General features: G+C 44.3%; 1 protein-coding gene across 4 annotated transcripts in view; it reads right to left on the bottom strand.

Moving 5' to 3' along the window:
• Positions 1-20,267, bottom strand: part of LOC147105665 (cAMP-dependent protein kinase type II-beta regulatory subunit-like) — a 334,744-nt gene that overhangs the window by 14,751 nt on the left and 299,726 nt on the right. For all 4 annotated transcript variants that reach the window (XM_086010222.1, XM_086010224.1, XM_086010223.1 and 1 more), the window contains 3 exons: positions 17,800-17,906; positions 7,536-7,689; positions 76-177 (listed from right to left, as the gene is read on the bottom strand). In XM_086010222.1, the coding sequence (XP_085866348.1) occupies positions 76-177; positions 7,536-7,689; positions 17,800-17,906 (363 nt within the window). The remainder of the gene's footprint in view (positions 1-75; positions 178-7,535; positions 7,690-17,799; positions 17,907-20,267) is intronic.

Raw genomic sequence — 20,267 nt, 5'->3', positions numbered from 1 at the left:
TAGTATTCGAACAAAGCTAATTATTTACACAACATTGAATCAGAATCCGCATAAACACAAATGCACCGTACTTACTTCTAGTGATTTTAGAAGTGGCAGTGACTTGACAAATTCTTCATACAATCTCCGCTTTCTGGCATTGTTTTTGACAATAATTCTACGAAAAGTTGTCCTGTCCTAGAAAAATGGTAGCCAGTTATTAATTTATACAACTAAAGTTATATTACAGAATTATTTACTCAGTTTTATTAATTTGAAAACTCTTTTATAATGTTCTGATCAAATTTCAACAGAAAGTAAATTGTCGAGTATAATTTACTAATACACCAGTCAGAAATACAAATAAAATATGTCTAAATACCTTTTCCCTATTCAATGTATTATCATTCCCCTTTCCAATGTCTTCCCAAACATGTGTCGGCAATGCCCAAGTTAGCCACAAGATGGTGCACAACAGTATCTAGGGGTAGCCAACTGCTTATTTCCCTCCAGGCGGAAGTGTCTCGAGTTCCCGGGGTTGAAATTGAATATATAGTTGCCACCCAGCTTTAAAGTCATCTCTTCCAAAATTCTGTCCTTCAATCCCTGTAACCTGGTTACCAACCTGCCCATAGCATCAAGACAGCATTAGTCAAAGTGACTATGTGATTTCTCCTCAACTGTAACTGCAGTCATTATCCTTTCTTGTCTTTGATTTCTCAAGTTTTTTGTGTCATGGTCAACCACTCCATCATACTCCACGTTCTCTCCAGAGGGCTGTTCAAGTTTGGTTACAGTTCAATGAAGGCAGCATATCTCCAGCAATGGTTTCTCCTCACCTCCAAAGTACCCCAAGGTTTCATCTTTGGGCTCGGATTTTTTTGCTCATTTACATGTTGCTTTTCATATGTTTGTCAGCATCCATCTACTTCTCAATCATCACTTCCAATTTCCCCTCCAAGTGACCAGAGATAAAGGTAGGCCCGAGAGCCCAGAGGGAGCGTGAGCATCAGGGTGTGAGCCCAAGGAAAGGAGCTGATCGGTGAACAGCTGGAGGAGCTCGACTTCCGGGTTTTGGAGCTTGAGCAGCAGCTGGCATCACTGCAGTGGTCACCCCGCAGTTTAAGTGTGTGCAGGCGGAGAGGGAATGGGTGACCGCCAGACAGACAAGGAGGACGAGGCAGCTAGTGCAGGAGTGCCCTGCGTGTATCTCACTCCAACCGGTATTCAGTTCTAAATACTGGTGAGGGTGAGGTTTCCTCTGGGGAGTACAGCCAGAGCCAAGTCCATGGCACCACAGGTGGCTCAGTTGTACAGGGGGGGGTGGGGGGGGGCCAGCGGTGGGTGAGAAGACCGGAAGATCGGGAAAGCAATAGTGGTAGGGGATTCAATAGTTAGGGGAACAGACAGGCATTTCTTCAGCCGCAGACATGATTCCAGGATGGTACCAGGGTCCAGAATGTCACTGAGTGGCTGCAGGACATTGAGGGGGGGAGGGTGAACAGCCAGAGGACTTGGTCCATATCAGTATCAACAACATAGGTAGAAAGAGGGATGAGGTCCTGCAAGCAGATTTTAGGGAGCTAGGAAAGAGATTAATAAGCAGGACGTCAAAGGTAGCAATCTCTGGATTGCTCCCGGTGCCACGAGCTAGTCAGTATAGAAATAGGAAGATAGAGCAGATGAATGCGTGGCTGGAGAGATGGTGCAGGAGGGAAGGCTTTTGATTCCTGAGATACTGGGACCGGTTCTGAGGGGGGTGGGACCTGTACAGGTTGGACGGGTTGCACCTCAATAGAGCCGGGACCAATATCCTCACGTGGGGGTTTGCTAGTGCTGTTGGGGAGGGTTTAAACTAATTTGGCAGGGGGAGGGTTTAAACTAATTTGGCAGGGGGATGGGCACCAGGATGTAACATTGGAAAGGAGAAATAATGTGCACAAAGGATTGGGAGAGACAGATAGCACTAGAGTAAGAAATAATACAGTATTAGGTGGGGGTCAGACTAAGAGAATATAAGAAGGTCTAAGATAGGTTTACAGTGCATGTGTGTAAACGCACGAAGCGTGGTAAATAAGGTTGGTGAGCTGCAGGCGCAAATAGCCACATGGGAATATGATGTGGTGATAACAGAGACCTGGCTCAAAAAAGGGCAGGATTGAATACTAAATATTCCTAGATATAAGGTGTTCAGGAAAGACAGGGAAGGAAAGAAAGGAGGTGGGGTGGCAGTACTGGTTAAGGAGAATGTTACAGTGCTGGAGAGGATGTCCTGGAGGAGTCAAGGACAGAATCTATTTGGAAACATTTAGGGAACAGTGATCATAGTATCATAAGGTTTAGATTAGCTATGGAAAAGGACAGGGAGCAATCTAGAGTAAAAATACTTGATTGGAGGAGGGCCAATTTCAGTGGGTTGAGAATGGATCTGGCCCAGGTAAACTGGAATCAAAGATTGGCAGGCAAATCTGTAATCGAACAATGGGCTGCCTTTAAAGAGATGGTACGGGTACAGTCGAGGTACATTCCCAAGAGGGGGAAAGGTAGGTCAACCAAAGCCCTCTGGATGACGAAAGAGATAGAGAGTAAGATGAAGCAGAAAAAAGGGGCATGAGGCAGATGTTGGGTTGAGAATACAGGTGAGAACCAGGCTGAATATAGAAAGTTCAGAGGGGAAGTGAGAAAGGAAATAGGAGGGGCAAAGAGAGAGTAAGAGAATAGACTGGCAGCTAACATAAAAGGGAATCCAAAAATCTTCTATAGGCATATAAATAGTAAACGGGTAGTAAAAGGAGGGGTGGGGCCGATTAGGGATGAAAAAGGAGACCTACGCAAGGAGGCAGAGGGCATGGCTGAGGTACTAAATGAGTACTTTGCATCTGTCTTCACCAAGGAAGAAGATGCTGCCAAAGTCATAGTGAAAGAGGAGCTGGTTGAGATACAGGATGGGCTAAAAATTGATAGACAACGTACTACAAAGGCTGTCTGTAGTTAAAGTAGCTAAGTCACCAGGACCTGATGGGATGTATCCTAGGATGTTGAGGGAAGTAAAAGGTGGAAATTGCAGAAGTACTGGGTCATAATCTTCCAATCCTCCTTGGATACAGGGGTGGTGCCAGAGGACTGGAGAATTACAAATGTTACACCCTTTTTCAAAAAAGGGTACAAGGATAAACCCAGCAACTACAGGCCAGTCAGTTTAATCTCGGTGGTGGGGAAGCTTTTCGAAACAATAATCCGGGACAAAATTAACAGTCACTTGGACAAGTGTGGATTAATTAAGGAAAGCCAGCATGGATTTGTCAAAGGCAAATCATGTTTAACTAACTTGATTGAGTTCTTTGGCTAAGTGACAGGAAACAGAGTAGTGGTGAACAGTCGTTTTTCAGACTGGAGGAACGTGTACAGTGGTGTTCCCCAGGGGTCGGTACTAGGACCACTGCGAGGCCCGAGACCAGTCGGGAGCAGCGTGGTGAGACCGGTATAAAAACCGGAGAGAGGTGAGGCATACCAACTCAGCAGCAGGGAGAGGTAAAAAGTCATCAGTGTGTGACGTCACCAGGGAGCAGGTAGGTGATTGGTTGGTGAGTATTTCTCTTTTTTCAATACAAGCTTGAATTCTGTGGTGTAGTGGGGATAGTTGGTAAATAAAGCGCCCTAGAGCATACCTGTAACTGGGGTATTGAATAATTTTTTTTAAGTAATTAAAGGAGTAAGTCATGGCAGGAGAGTTCAGACCCGTGTTCTGCTCCTCCTGCTCTATGTGGGAAGTCAAGGCCGATTTTAATATGATAAGGCAGGATCTGGCCAAAGTGGACTGGGAGCAGCTGCTTATAGGAAAATCCACATCAAAACAATGGGAGACTTTCAGAAGGGAAATTGAGAGAGTACAACGCCAACATGTTCCTGTAAAGGTCAAGGGTGGGACCAACAAGCAAAGGGAACCTTGGATGACAAGGGATATACAAAAATGCATTAGAAATAAAAGGGGGGCTTTTGGCAGTTACAAAAGACTAAAGACGGAGGAAGCCCTAGAGGAGTATAAAAAGTGCAGGGGCATACTTAAAAAAGAAATTAGGAGGGCGAGGAGGGGCCATGAAATAACACTGGCGAGCAAAATAAAGGAAAATCCTAAGATGTTTTATAAGTATATTAAGGGCAAGAGGATAACCAGGGAAAGGGTAGGGCCCATTAGGGACCAAAGTGGCAATCTGTGTGTAGAGCCAGAGGATGTAGGCGGGGTTTTAAATGAATTTTTTGCATCTGTGTTCACTATGGAGAAAGATGATGCAGACATAGAAATCGGGCAAGGGGACTGTGACATACTTGAACATATTAGCATCGAGAGGGAGGAGGTGCTAGCGGTTTTAGCAGGCCAAAAAGTGGATAAATCCCCAGGCCCGGACGAGATGTATCCCAGGCTGCTGTGGGAGGCAAAGGAGGAGATTGCAGGGGTTCTGACACTAATTTTCAGAACCTCTCTGGCCACAGGGGATGTACCAGAGGACTGGAGAACAGCTAACGTAGTACCATTATTCAAGAAGGGTAGCAGGGATAAACCAGGGAATTACAGGCCAGTGAGTCTAACATCTGTGGTGGGGAAATTATTGGAAAAAATTCTGAGGGACAAAATTAATCTCCACTTGGAGAGGCAAGGATTAATCGGGGATAGTCAGCATGGCTTTGTCAAGGGTAAATCATGTCTGACAAATCTGATCGAATTTTTTGAGGGGGTGACTAGTGGGGTGGATGAGGGAAATGCTGTGGATGTGGTTTACATGGACTTCAGTAAAGCTTTTGACAAAGTCCCGCATAGGAGACTGGTTAAGAAGGTAAGAGCCCATGGGATCCAGGGTGCCTTGGCGCGTTGGATCCTAAACTGGCTGAGTGGCAGGAGGCAGAGGTTGAAGGTTGCTTTTGTGACTGGAAGCCTGTGTCCAGTGGGGTACCTCAGGGATCGGTGCTGGGTCCCTTGTTGTTCGTGATCTACATAAATGATTTGGATGAGAATGTAAAAGGTATGATCAGTAAGTTCGCAGATGACACGAAAATTGGTGGGGTGGTAAATTGCGAGGAGGAAAGCCTCCGGCTACAGGACGATATAAACGGGTTGGTCAGATGGGCGGAAAAGTGGCAAATGGAATTTAACCCTGAAAAGTGCGAGGTGATGCATTTTGGACGGACAAATAAGGCAAGGGAATACACAATGAGTGGTAGGACCCTAGGAAGTACAGAGGGTCAGAGGGACCTTGGTGTACATGTACATAGATCCCTGAAGGCAGCGGAACAGGTAGATAAGGTGGTTAAAAAGGCATATGGGATACTTATATTCTATGCCTCGGCTAATGAAGGCAAGAGCAGGGAGGTTATGATGGAGCTGTACAAAACGCTGGTGAGGCCACAGCTGGAGTAGTGTGTGCAGTTCTGGTCGCCTCACTATAGGAAGGATGTGATTGCTTTGGAGAGGGTGCAGAGAAGATTCACCAGGATGTTACCTGGGATGGAGCGCCTCAGCTATGAAGAGAGGCTGGACAGGCTGGGGTTGTTTTCCTTGGAGCAGAGAAGGCTGAGGGGGGACCTGATTGAGGTGTACAAAATGATGAGGGGCATAGATAGGGTAGATAAAGAGGAACTTTTCCCCTTCGTGGGGGGGGTCAATAACAAGGGGGCATAGATTCAGGGTAAGGGGCAGGAGATTTAGAGGGGATTTGAGGAGGAACTTTTTCACCCAGAGGGTGGTTGGAATGTGGAATTCAATGCCTGAAAGGGTGGTAGAGGCAGGAACCCTCACAACATTCAAGAAGCATTTGGATGAGCACTTGAAATGCCATTGCATACAAGGCTATGGACCAAATGCTGGAAAATGGGATTAGACTGGACAGGGATGGATGGGTGGCGCAGACACGATGGGCCGAAGGGCCTCTTTCTGTGCTGTAAAACTCTATGACTATGACTCTATGACTCTTTTCTTGATATATATTAATGACTTGGATTTGGGTGTACAGGGCACAATTTCAAAATTTGCAGATGACAAAACTTGGAAGTATAGTGAACAGTGAGGAGGAGAGTGATAAGACTTCAAGAAGACAGACAGGCTAGTGGAATAGGCGGACACGTGGCAGATGAAATTTAACGTAGAAAAGTGCAAAGTGATACATTTTTGTAGGAAGTACAAGGAGAAACAATATAAATTACAGGGTACAATTCTAAAGGGGGGGTGCATGAACAGAGATACCTGGGGGTATATGTGCACAAATCGTTTAAGGTGGCAGGGCAGGTTGAGAAAGCGGTTAAAAAAACACTCAGGTTCCTGGGTGTTTAAATAGAGGCATAGAGTACAAAAGCAAAGAAATCAGGATGAACCTGTATGAAACACTGGTTCAGCCTCAACTGGAGTATTGTGTCTAATTCTGGGCACCACACTTTAGGAAGGATGTGAAGACCTTAGAGGAGGGTGCAGAAAAGATTTACAAGAATGATTCCAGGGATGAAGGACTTCAGTTAAGTCGATAGAACAATCCCATCTTCTCTAAGAGCAGAGAAGGTTGAGGGGAGATTTGATAGAGATGTTCAAAATCATGAGGTCTAGACAGAGTAGATAGAGGGAAACTGTTCCCATTCGCAGAAGGGTCGAGAACCAGAGGACACAGATTTAAGGAGGTTGGCAGAAAAACCAAAGGCGACATGAGGAAAAACTTTTTTTTTTTTTTACGCAGCAGGTGGTTATGATCTGGATGCACTGCCTGAAAGGCTGGTGGAGGCCGATTCAATTGCGGCTTTCAAAAGGGAACTGGTAAGTACCTGAAGGAAAAAAAATTGCAGGGCTACGGGGATAGGGCGGGTGACTGGGACTCGCTAAAGTGCTCTTGTGGAGAGCTGGCATGGGTTTGACAGGCCGAATGACCTCCTCCTGCGCTGTAATCATTCTATGACACTGATTCTAAGTCACACACCAACTTGACTTGGACATATTGCCATTCCTTCACTGTCATTGGCTCAAAATCCTGGCTTCTCTAGCTAACACCATTGTGGGAGCACCATCAACACAAATACTTAAGTGGTTCTAGGAGCAGGCCCAGCACCACCTTTCCAGGGTAACCAGGGATGGGGCAATAAACGTGACTTTGCCAGAGCCATCCACATCTAGAGAGAAAAAAATCCTCTATTCCACGACCACATCTGCATTATCAGATTACCCATCTGACATCAAGTTGTGGTTAAGCCAGAATTTTGAGTGTACATGGTGTTAATGTATTGGAGACAGTTGAACAATATATAGAGCATTTTAAGCAGGAGGGCCATTATCAGAAATTATTGCAATATTTTTGAACACTGATCCTATCCCTGGTTTCAATTCAGCAAGTAAGTGCTTTCAGATAGGTGACTGTTAGGAATTATTAGGTCATGAGTTACTTTCAGTTTTTCAACCATCAGTTCCGTATTAGAGTAAAACAGTTCTCATATTATGATGCATTAATCAGCTGCCCATTTCAACTGTTCTGACTGGACAACACAAAAATACATTTTTTATAAAATCCAAATTTCTCAACACTTACCAGGCCCCACAATGCTCCAGTGGAGGTAGCAATAATGGTAGCTGCTCTGGGAGTATTATACATTAATGCCAGTTCACCAAAGCTACCACGGTTATCATAGGCCCCAACACACCTTTGCATACCTTCCAATTTTACAAATATATCATATGTTCCCCTGTGAAATATAAACATTGATTAGCCTTAATTGAAGAAAAGCATCCTCATAATTTAAGAGCAAATAACCCAGCAACATATACATTAACCCTCAGTGTTTTAAATTAAGTCAGCATTTCACAAGGAAAGCCAGCTTCCCCACACCCACCCTCGTGAGGATTGGAGGTTGCCACAACCAAATCAGGCCAACTGGAGAGTGGGAATGAAGCCGGTCATAACCGATCCATGAGATTGGAAGTGGTCAGGACCAGATCGGTTGGTAGGTGGGACTGAAGGCGGTCACGACCCATTATAACATAATTCTCCTCATGGTTTCACATTAACTTGAGGCAGAAACATTTTAAATGAGCTGCTGGTTTTCTGAGAGTCACAGTGACAAGTGTGTTTATTTTCTGCTCGTCACCCAAAAAGTTATAAACCACAGATAGGCTGCACATTCCTCAGTGAAACTTTCTGGGCCATGCTCAGCTTGTGTCTTTTTCCAAAAGGGCAGCACGGTGGCATAGTGGTTAGCACTGTTGCCTCACAGCGCCAGGGACCCGGGTTCGAATTCCGGCCTCAGGTGACTGTCTGTGTGGAGTTTGCACATTCTCCCCGTGTTTGCGTGGGTTTTCTCCGGGTGCTCCGGTTTCCTCCCACAGTCCAAAGATGTGCGGGTTAGGTTGATTGGCTATGATAAATTGACCCTTAGTGTTAGGGGGATTAAATACGTGGGGTTACGGGGATAGGGTGGGATATGTGTTGGTGTAGGGGTTACGGGGATCGGGTGGGATATGTGTCGGTGCAGGCTCGATGGGCCGAAATGGCCTCTATCTGCACTGTGGGGTTTCTGTGATTCTGTGATTTATTTTAAGACTGGCTGCAGCTGCTTTTTTAAAGAAGTAAAAAGAGGATGCTCCTTAATGTGAATGCATTTACTGGCTTTATTCAAGCATTCCCATCGCACCAAATACAAAATCACCAGAGTTTGGAAATCAAATCAGAAGTAGATTTGGAGTGGTGGTGAATTCAGGATTAGTGTTGGTTTGGCGTGGTGGTGAATTCAGGATTAGCGTCGGTTTGGAGTGGTGGTGAATTCAGGATTACCGTCGGTTTGGAGTGGTGGTGAATTCAGGATTACCGTCGGTTTGGAGTGGTGGTGAATTCAGGATTACAGTCGGTTTGGAGTGGTAGTGAATTCAGGATTACAATCTGTGGTGTATGTGCCTTTAAGAGCCCCTGTGTACTGTAATGCCGGTAATGGCCACTCGGGCTATATAAGCCTGTATAGTGTCTTGTATCTGTTAGTTCACCTCCAGACTTTGTTCAGTAAACACCTGTGAAACCAACTCCTGCATTCCGTGTCTCCATTAACACACGGATACAACAGTGGCGACGAATTGGAAACGGACTTACCTGCAATTCGGCAGCACCTCAAGGAGATCGATTCCTCAGACGAAAGTCGAAGAAAAACAAGAAAGAAAAAAAACTTTAAAAAACCTGTGGTTTCACCAGCTAGCCGAGCTGGTGGCAGGTACTGCAATAATCCTTCCTGGGCGGCGGGCTGGGGCTCCATCAGCTGGCTCTGCAGCGGGGCCGAGCAGCGAAGGCGGAGGCAAATGGAGACAGAGGGTGGAGCACTCGGGAGAGGGCCGGCGTTCGGACCAAGCAGAAGGAGGGAAAAGTCCCAGAGAGTCCGGCGGGAACGAGTCTCCACCTATTAAAAATACCTATGTAAATAAAAACCACGGAGAACAGCGTTGTCAGAAGCGGCAGCGGTGGGAAAGCGCGGGAGGCGCCATTTTTTTTCTGCGAGGAAGAAAGGAAAGCGCGGGAGGCGCCATTTTTTTTTCAGGATGCCTAGGACTGGCAATATTACTGCTTTCGATAGCGACAGAGGATTGGACCACATATGTGGAAAGAGTGGAGGTATATTGCACAGCAAATGAAATAGAGGATGATAAAAAGGCATCAGTACTTCTAAATCTAATGGGCGCAAGGACATACGGGCTGTTAGGAAACTTAATCACTCCAACCAAACCGAAGGACAAGAATTTTAAGGAGATTGTTGATACCCTACAGGAGCACTTAAACCCAACACCGCTGCTGATAGCGAAACGATTCAAATTCTTCAGAAGGAATCAGCACAAGAATGAAAGTAACCCTGATTACCTCACCGAATTAAGGAAGCTGTCAAAGCACTGCCAATTCGGGGCAGGACTGGCAGATTCTCTTCGAGACAAATTCGTCTGCGGTCTCCTAAGTGAAGGAACACAGAAAAGGCTACTTTCTGAGAAAGATTTGACACTGAACAAGGCTTTCAGTGTGGCTGTATCATACGAAGCAGCCGCAAGAGGAGCTGCAGAGATACAGCAAAAGCCACAGGACTTCGGCACCCATGAAATGACACAGGGTTTCGAGAGATGTTATCGCTGCGGCAGATCCACCCATGACCAGAGGGACTGCTGGTTCAAGGACAAAGCATGCAGGCAATGCGGAAAGATTGGACACATTGCACGAGTATGCCGATCTGGAAACAAAAAATCCACGGACAGGAAAAAATCAATAAGGAAAAGTACAGAAAGGTACAAATGATGACGGACAGTAGCTCCGAAGACCAGAAGAGCGATAGCGACTCCGGAAACAAGAGACTAAGCTGTCTCAAATTACATAATGTAATTGCCAAAGAAGATTACCAGACCATTTGGGTTACCCTCACGATAGCGGGGTCCCCACTTAAAATGGAGCTAGATACAGGATCGGCTCTGACCGTCATAAGTCGACGGGATTACGAGCGGCTATTTCCGCATATACCTTTGAAAGACACATCCATTATCTTGAAAACATATACGGGGCAGAAAGTATACCCCAAAGGGAAAATAAGGGTGCCTGTTGTATACAACGGCAAGGAAATACAGAAGTTGTATTTATACGTTCTGCAAGATGGTGGTCCACCGCTGTTGGGACGTGAATGGATCAGGAAGATACGTTTAGACTGGCACTCCATTCAGGCACTGACGGTGACCAGTAAGAAAAAAAATTATGACGTCATACCTGAACGATTAAAAGACATCTTGGCCAACGCCAAGGAAGTGTTTCAACAGGAACTAGGAACCTTGAAAGGCGTCACCGCCTCAATAAAAGTGGAAGATGCGGCAATTCCCAAGTTTTTTAAGGCAAGGCCAGTGCCATACGCAATTCGTCCAGCAGTCGAGGCAGAGCTGGAGAATTTGGAAAAGGCAGGCGTATTATCCAAGATAGATTGGAGCGAGTGGGCAACACCCATCGTCCCGGTCATGAAGAAAACGTTGAATAATGATAAATCTGAAGAACAGAGAAAAATTCGCATCTGTGGGGACTTCAAGGTGACTGTAAACCCGGTCCTTCACACAGTACAGTAGAAGATATTTTCGCCTCACTATCCGGAGGGAAACGTTTCACCAAAATTGACTTGGCACAGGCATATCTACAGATGGAGGTTGAAGAGGCCTCTAAAAAGTATCTCACGATAAATACACACAAAGGCCTGTACCAGTACAATCGACTGGTTTTCGGAGTAGCATCAGCTCCAGCTATCTGGCAAAGAGCTATGGAGCAAGTCCTCCAAGGGATTCCAGGGACTCAATGCTACCTAGACGACATCCTTGTAACAGGAGAAAACGACAACGAGCACCTTGCCAATTTGGAGCAGGTGCTCACTAGGCTGAAAGAACGGGGCCTACGAGCAAATCGCCCCAAGTTCGAATTTTTCCAGAAACAAATATCATATTGTGGCCACATAATTAACGAGGAAGGGTTGCATAAGTCACCTGAAAAAATTGAAGCGGTCATAAAAGCCCCAGCACCTGAAAATGTCTCACAATTAAGGTCGTTCCTGGGATTGATAAATTACTATCATAAATTTTTACCGAACTTGTCAACTGTTCTGCACCCTCTTAACGAACTGCTACAAACGGGAGTAATTTGGAAATGGAGCGAAGACTGTAAACGTGCCTTCCATAAATGCAAAGGCTTGATCACGTCCAAGGAAGTTTTGGCTCATTACAACCCATCACTGCCAATCAGACTGGCGTGCGATGCATCCCTTTACAGCGTAGGAGCGGTATTATCGCATAGATTCCCTGATGGCTCGGAGCGGCCGATAGCTTTTGCGTCACGCTCATTGAACTCAGCTGAGCGTAACTATGCCCAGATCGACAGGGAAGCACTCAGCCTGGTATGGGGAGTGAAGAAATTCAACCATTACCTACACGGACAAAAATTTACCTTGTTGACTGACCATCAACCCCTCGTCTCCATATTCAACCCTAAAAAGGGTGTTCCCATGATGACAGTGCAAAGGCTACAGAGGTGGTCCCTTTTCCTAGGGGCACACCAATATGACATAGAATACAAAAGATCAAAACAGCATGGGAATGCTGACGGTTTATCGCGCCTACCGTTGCCAACGGTAGAAGAGGCACCTACAGTGGACCCAGTGGAGATGTTCCACTCAACCATAGTGGAATGTCTACCAGTAACAAATTCTGCCATTGAAAAGGAAACGAGAAATGACCCAACTCTCTCACGAGTCTACGATTTAACGGTGAAGGGATGGCCAGCACATGGCGAACCACTGTTGCCAGCATTCTCGCAAAGAAGAGAACAGCTGTCAGTGTGCCGAGGAACCTTGATGTGTGGATCCAGAGTGGTGATTCCACCCAAACTCCAGGATAAAGTGCTAAAGGAGCTTCACGAGGGGCATCTGGGTGGAGTGAAAATGAAGAACCTAGCCAGAGCGTTTGTGTGGTGGCCAGGTATCGATGGAGACATCGAACAAATGACCAAGAGCTGCCTAGGATGCCAGAAGGTCCAAAACGCCCCACCACAAGCCCCTCAACATCCATGGGAGTGGCCCTCATCTCCATGGCCAAGGGTACACATCGACTTTGCTGGTCCATTTATGGACTCAATGTTCTTAATCGCGGTTGATGCACACTCCAAGTGGCCGGAGGTAATAAAGATGTCCTCCACCACCATGGAAAAAACCATCACAGTATTAAGGACCATATTTGCCAGGAATGGGCTGCCTGAACAGATCTGTTCTGATAATGGACCGCAATTTGGGTCCGAAGAATTCAGGAACTTCTTAAAAAACAATGGGGTTAAGCACTACACGTCCGCCCCATACCATCCCGCCACCAATGGATTGGCTGAAAGGTTTGTCCAGACCTTCGAGAAGGCCATAAAGGCCATGGGTAATGAAGACATAAATCTACAGCATAAGGTAGATAACTTGTCTGCATACAGGAATGCAACACATGTGGTTACAAACCAAACTCCCGCCATGATGTTCTTCAATAGAAGCCTAAGATGCCGGCTAGATTTGATCAAGCCAAACATCAGAAGGGACGTGGAGAACCGGCAATTTCAAGGCATGAATGAAAGGCCAACTAGAACCTTCCAGATAGGTCAACAAGTTTTGGCCCGGGACTACCGTACCGAGAAATGGCAGCCTGGAACTATTTGCACACGACTAGGACCGCTGATGTATACCGTGGACATTGGAGAAAGCATAATAAGGCGCCATGCTGACCAGATCATGGAATCATCCGAAAAGGGACAACCTACACCACAACTCTATATGCCTAATGATGAAGCAGAGATACCCATAGCATCTACCTCCGATCCGGTGATACTGGAACCAGATGAACCCGACACTGGCATTCAAGCCGAATCGACCTTGCCAAAAGAATCTACTACACCACCAAAAACTACTACACCACCGAGGCGTTATCCGGACCGAGTCAGGAAGCCTCCAGAGAGACTGACTTATAATTGATTAACTGCAGCAAATGTGTAGATTATTGTTCTTGTAACATGTTAATTAATGATTACTTAAAATGTTATGTACTGGTTGTCTAAAAGGGGAGGAATTGTGGTGTATGTGCCTTTAAGAGCCCCTGTGTACTGTAATGCCGGTAATGGCCACTCGGGCTATATAAGCCTGTATAGTGTCTTGTATCTGTTAGTTCACCTCCAGACTTTGTTCAGTAAACACCTGCGAAACCAACTCCTGCATTCCGTGTCTCCATTAACACACGGATACAACACAATCGGTTTGGAGTGATGGTGAATTCAGGATTACCGTCGGTTTGGAGTGGTGGTGAATTCAGGATTAGTGTCGGTTTGGAGTGATGGTGAATTCAGGATTAGTCGGTTTGGAGTGATGGTGAATTCAGGATTAGTGTCGGTTTGGAGTGATGGTGAATTCAGGATTAGTCGGTTTGGAGTGATGGTGAATTCAGGATTAGTCGGTTTGGAGTGGTGGTGAATTCAGGATTACAGCCGGTTTGGAGTGGTGGTGAATTCAGGTTTACAGCCGGTTTGGAGTGATGGTGAATTCAGGATTAGTGTCGGTTTGGAGTGGTGGTGAATTCAGGATTACAGCCGGTTTGGAGTGGTGGTGAATTCAGGTTTACAGCCGGTTTGGAGTGATGGTGAATTCAGGATTAGTGTCGGTTTGGAGTGGTGGTGAATTCAGGATTACAGCCGGTTTGGAGTGGTGGTGAATTCAGGATTACAGCCGGTTTGGAGTGGTGGTGAATTCAGGATTACAGCCGGTTTGGAGTGGTGGTGAATTCAGGATTACAATCGGTTTGGAGTGGTGGTGAATTCAGGTTTACAGCCGGTTTGGAGTGATGGTGAATTCAGGATTAGTGTCGGTTTGGAGTGGTGGTGAATTCAGGATTACAATCGGTTTGGAGTGGTGGTGAATTCAGGATTCGTGTCGGTTTGGAGTGATGGTGAATTCAGGATTACAGTCGGCTCCAAATTGCTGAGAAATTTATCAAATCAGGTATCAAAATAGGCAAAAAGTTGTTCTTTTGAGGAGAGGGAATACCTTGGATCCTTAAGATGAGGCTCATACCTTTGGCATTCACATCCCCTGTCAGCAATTTCTATTTTTATTGCCGCGGTGGATTTAATCAGTCATAAATTCTGACAAGTACATGTTCCCCTGTATTTTCAGTCTGACTCCTTATCTTCATGTGTTACAACCTTATCTATTCAGGCCTTTCTTTTTTTTTGACCGTCAGCTTTTTGAAACTTTTGCTAGTTCTCTATATTGGTATGTATGCTGCAAAGACAGAATATCTATAAAAACGTGAGGTCAGTGACATCTCCCCCAATTTTATTGAACCCCTGCAAAAGGGGAAGATTAATTAGTAGAAGGGGTGCATATTGAAATGCTTTCCCGGAAATAGCTTAAAATGGTGAAACTGCAGAGACAGATAGGTTTGACATTAAAAATGCATTTCATATTTTGAGGCAAATTTCTGGTTCAAACAAGAGACCCAATGCCATTTAAATAAATAACCATTAATGGTAATTACCAATTAATAACCTGGTTTAAGGCTTGGAATAATACTCAAAATAGTACGGTATTTATTTTAACCCACTAGGGAGGGTCATGGACAATACGATGATTCTAACAGCTTTAGTAGCCACCATAATTGTGGTAAACCACTGTTGTTAGTATTGTTGTTCACCACTGTTGTTAGTACTGTTGTTCACTGTTAGTACTGTTGTTCACTCTTGCATATTGTTGTACTTGTCTGTGCATGCCTCAGCTGACTCCGCCCCTGGCTCCACCCTCATGGCTGGGTATAAAGGTCGCTGCTCAGAAGCCTCCGGCCCTTTTGGATACCAGGCAACCACAAGAGGCATGCTCTGTTCTTTGGTAATAAAAGCCTGTTTATTACTTTCTCAATCTCCAGTCTTTTGTAGCAATTGATAGTGCATCAATAATATGAATCAGTTTTCTGATATTTAAGATGGCAACAGAATTACAAGTCAACTATGATCTTTGTCAATTGATCAGTTAGATTTATATAATGACAGATACCTTAAAGGGATTACAAGAAGGCAGCAACATAAACCTGAATAAGTTCATGTTCTAAAGTTTGAATCATCTGCAAATCATTTATAGCCAAGGTTAGATTATTGCCACAAAAGTCACTCTCTGTTAAAGAGGACTCCTATATAAAATGGGAATTTATGATGTTTCTGGATTTTTCTTTAATAGTATTCGCTACTGAAGTAGATCCTAGGTTAATGCTACATATTAGCATTAACGAGGATTGTAACATTTGGGACTTTTACTTATAGCCTACGAGCTATTTAAGTTATGTTACTGGTATGGGTTATATCCAGTTTACAAGGAGTCAACTCGATACACAAGCCATTTAGAATGTGGATTAGAATATATTCTAGGTGGGACCCTGGCAGCAACAGCCATGAAACTGTACTTTTTCACATTAAGAACACAAGAAATAGGAGCAGGGAGTAGGTCATACAGCCCATCGAGCCAGCTCTGCATTCAGTAAGATCATGATTGAACTTCATCAACTTCACTTTCCCTCCCTGGCACTATATCCCTTGATTCCCTTAGTGCCCAAAAATCTATCAATCTCAGTCTTGAAAATATTTAACAACTGAGCATCCACAGCCCTCTGAGGTAGAGAATTCCACAGATTCACAACCCTGTAAGTGAAGAAATTCCTCCTCATCTCAGTCTTAAATGGCTGACCCTGTATCCTGAGACTATGACCCCTAGTTCTAGACTCTCCAGCCAGGGGAAACAGCCTCTCAGCATTTGCCCTGTTAAGCCCTCTAAGAATTTTAGACATTTCAATGAGATCACTGCCCATTCTTCTAAACTCCAGCGAATATAGGCTCATTCTACTCGATCTCTCCTCGTAGGACAACGCACTCATCCTAGGAATTAATCTAGTGAGCCTTCTAAGGCAAGTATATCCTTCCTTAGGTAAAGAGAACAAACCTGTACACAGTACCCCATGTGTGGTCTCGGCAAAGCCCTATGTAATTGCAGCAAGACATGCTTACTCTTACACTCCAACCCCCATTTGCAATGAAGGCCAACTTACCATTTGTCTTACTAATTGCTTGCTGTACCTGCATGTTAACAACCAGGGGAAACAGCCTCTCAGCATCTACCCTGTCAAGCCCTCAAAGAATTTTATACATTTCAATGAGATATGTCAGCTGAGAAACAATGGGAAGTCATTCAGTGCATTGCACAGTAATTTGCACCCTGGTGTTAGAATGATTTACATTCATTGCACCCAGCAGGAAACTTGACTAAACTAGATATATATTTGAGCCCATGTATACTTTTATTCCTTCTGCAGATGTTCCCCTCCAAATTACACACCATCCTGACTTGGAAATATATCACTGTTCCCTCATCGTCGCTGGGTCAAAATCCTGGAACTCCCTCCCTAACAGCACTGGGGGACTACCTTCACCACAAGGACTGCAGCAGTTCAAGAAGGCGGTTCACCACCACCTTCTCACGGGCAATTAGGGATGGGCAATAAATGCTGTTCTTGCCAGCGACGCCCACATCCCAGGAACTAAAAAAAAAAAATATGCCATAGGGAGAGTCAGCCAGCAAAATGGACACGGGCTGAAAAATGGCAGAGTGAACCCATATCAACTTGTAGCTACAAGACAGTTCTAATTAGGGTCAGTTAGTCTTGCAAATAAAGTCTGCCTAATTAGTCACAAAGTCGCATCTTTACTATTTTTGTTATGAGGAGTGACAAGAAATAGATGCATCTCACAGGAAACGTGTATTCTGCTCATGCAAATATTTCAGGTAAAATAAACCAGGGTACAATTGTGCCTCATCTCACCGGAGTGCTTTTCCTTCTGTGAGTCTTACAGCCTGCCTTCTGTAAGACAGGAGACCACATGTGGCAGCATGCGAGAGATCATCGTATCCAGTACACACAAAAGGTCCCGTAGGATCCCCTGCTCATACGATCGTTTAACTAGATATTAGGCAAAAAAGGTTGTAGCAGATTATACTTACTGGTGGCCAATTACGGTGAGCTCGAGAAAATATCTATTGTAGACACTTGAAATTTGTAACAGGGATCCATGATTAATAAAGGATTACTGCGGAGAAGCTGACTTCATCGAGCTAAGAAAATTTGTAAAATCTACATCATTCTTTCCAGCCAATTTCCATGCCACAAAGCCTCAGTTAGTGACCCTAAAATGTTCCACATTCAATATATAAACTGCATTCAGAATATAAAATGGAATTTAGCAAGATTCTTACCTTTCAATAACATAGAAGTTATCCCCATCATCCCCTTGATCAATGACATGTTCCTCAACTTTGACGAGCATTTCAAACATGGCATCCAGCAGCTGAAACATTTGTTCCTGTAAAAGGCAGAGATTCTCATAGTACCCCAGTTTTGCAAACAACTTACCAAGAAAGGTAAAAACAAATTTAAATATTTTGTACCTCAACTGTCATACCAGGCAGCAGGTGGCTCACAAATTTTTGAATGATGAATTCTGTAAAAACTGAACTGTGGGGCGAGATCTACACTGATGGCTTAGTGAGTTTTTCCAAGTGAGTATGAGCCTACAGGACATAAAGGTTGCAGATTGGATCCTTGGTCAGTGCTGAATTAGCTGCTCTCAGATGAGGCAAGGTAGTGGCACTACAACTGGCGTCAGTGCCCCTTGGTTTGAGAAGAGATCATTCAAGGCTCCCAGTCCTGATTACATTCCAGTAACCTCTGCTGGAGTGCCCACGTACGATTTGGGTAATCACCCCTCAGTCGAATAGCCCGGAGATGCTCAGTCGAATAGCCCGGAGATGCTCACCAAGTTTCATACATGAATAAAGGTCACTTGAATGAAGTATTGCAGACAACTCACACCCACGGAACTATATTCTAGAATGGAGTTAATACTTTCGGTAAAGGAGAGGAGAAAAACAAACTCTGGTTCTTCAAGTCATGGTTTGATTTCTACACACAGGGTTAAATTGTAGGCAACAATTGATACAGAAATGTGCTGCAACTGCTAACATCTTGTGTAGTCCTGTACTTGTAAAGGGCTGACAACCTGGCCACATCTCTCTTGTGTTGTGGATGTTACCCTGGCATCAAATAGGTAATTATATCCATTAGTCTGAATAGTTTTGAATTGTGATTCCATCCCCAGGGAGAGACAAAAAGAATGAACATGCATTTATATAGCACCTTTCACATCGTCGGGATATCCCAAAGCGTTTCCTAGCCAAGAAAGTACTTTTGAGGTGCAGCCAATTTGAATACACCAAGTTCTGGCAAACAGATAATCTACTTTTAGCGATATTGGTTGAAGGATAAACATCGCCAGGACCCAGGGATAACTCTCTTGCTCTTCATCAAATAGTACCTTGGGATCTTTTATGTTCAACGTTCCCTTCAAACTGCGCGGCCGCGCTCCTGATGAACCAGCTTTTAAATTGCAAAAACTGCGCATGCGCGGAATTTTGAAAGGGCCGCGCAGTCCATTAAAGGCTGGGTTTTAACATCTCATCTAAAAGACAGCACATCCAATAATGCAGTATTTCCTCAGTACTGCACTGAAGTGTCAGCTTAGATTAGGTGTTCAAGTCTTTGGAATGGGAAACTGAACTCAACTTTATGACTAAGAAGCAGGATTGCTCTCACCAAGTCAAAGCTGATGTCTATACAGGCTGTAGAAATCACTGAAGGTGACAAATAGAAGTGAGTGTTCTTGAAAGTTTTGAGCCACTTGCATGCTTCCTTGCCCCAGCATTGCTCAGATGATTAAGCCAATTAGCTGAATATCTAACTGCAGAGCTTGGACTCTAATGAAGGTCAGCCAACAATCAGGCTCGACCTCAAGTTACCGACTTCTATTAAGATACAAGCGACTACAATGCTTCACAATTTTTCAAAACCAAATGGTAATTAGTGTAAAAATAATTTTTTTTTTTTGGGGAAAACACTGCTGTGATCTCCAAAGTAATGCTTCATGACCACGTCTCCTCCATCGATAAAGCCCAGGCCAAGTTAAAGGGAAGTGAGGTCTCTGGGCATTTCTTTATTTTGTACTTAATATAAATGATGGAAACCCTTTGCTGGGACAGTGCATGCTGGCTGGAAATTCGCACTGTAATTAATCACAGAACAAAAACAAGGTTCTTCATGTAACAAAAAGTAATTTTTGTTCTTCATACAACTAAAAAGGCACAAATTAATCAAAATCGGAAAATTGCGAGCCAACTAACAAATGGCACAGCAAATCCAATAAAAATACCACAGCGTAGGCATAATGTCATAAACACCACTAGGTGCAGAGTCCTATTCTGTCTTTCACACATGCAATTAATATTAACATTTACACAGGTTTAATAAATCGAAAAACAAAATCTATACACCTGCACTTAGCACTCCATCTCACTCGTCAAAGGTTCTTGCAAAAACTCAAGATTCTGTATTTGACAGCAACTCAAGAGAAATCACAACCACCCTTTCTTACCAGCTATCTCCAAAATATGCCAAGCATTAACAAACCAAATGTAAATCAAACGGGAATACTTAAGGTCACTGAGGACAGCTTCTATTCTTGTGGCTGTAAAACTTTTTCTGTTGCAATTCGATTCATTTTCTCAAGGGAATCAATTTTATGCTTGATTTTGTCATTGCAGTTCTCAGATTTCAACTGTCCATTAGCTCGCTCCCTCATTAAGCCAACAATTTTTATTTTAACAACCAA

Source organism: Somniosus microcephalus, chromosome 17 (assembly GCF_052327205.1).
Source record: "Somniosus microcephalus isolate GS21.2 chromosome 17, FLI_Smic_1.0, whole genome shotgun sequence".
Lineage (NCBI taxonomy): Eukaryota > Metazoa > Chordata > Chondrichthyes > Squaliformes > Somniosidae > Somniosus > Somniosus microcephalus.
This window is presented reverse-complemented; position numbering and strand designations above follow the sequence as displayed.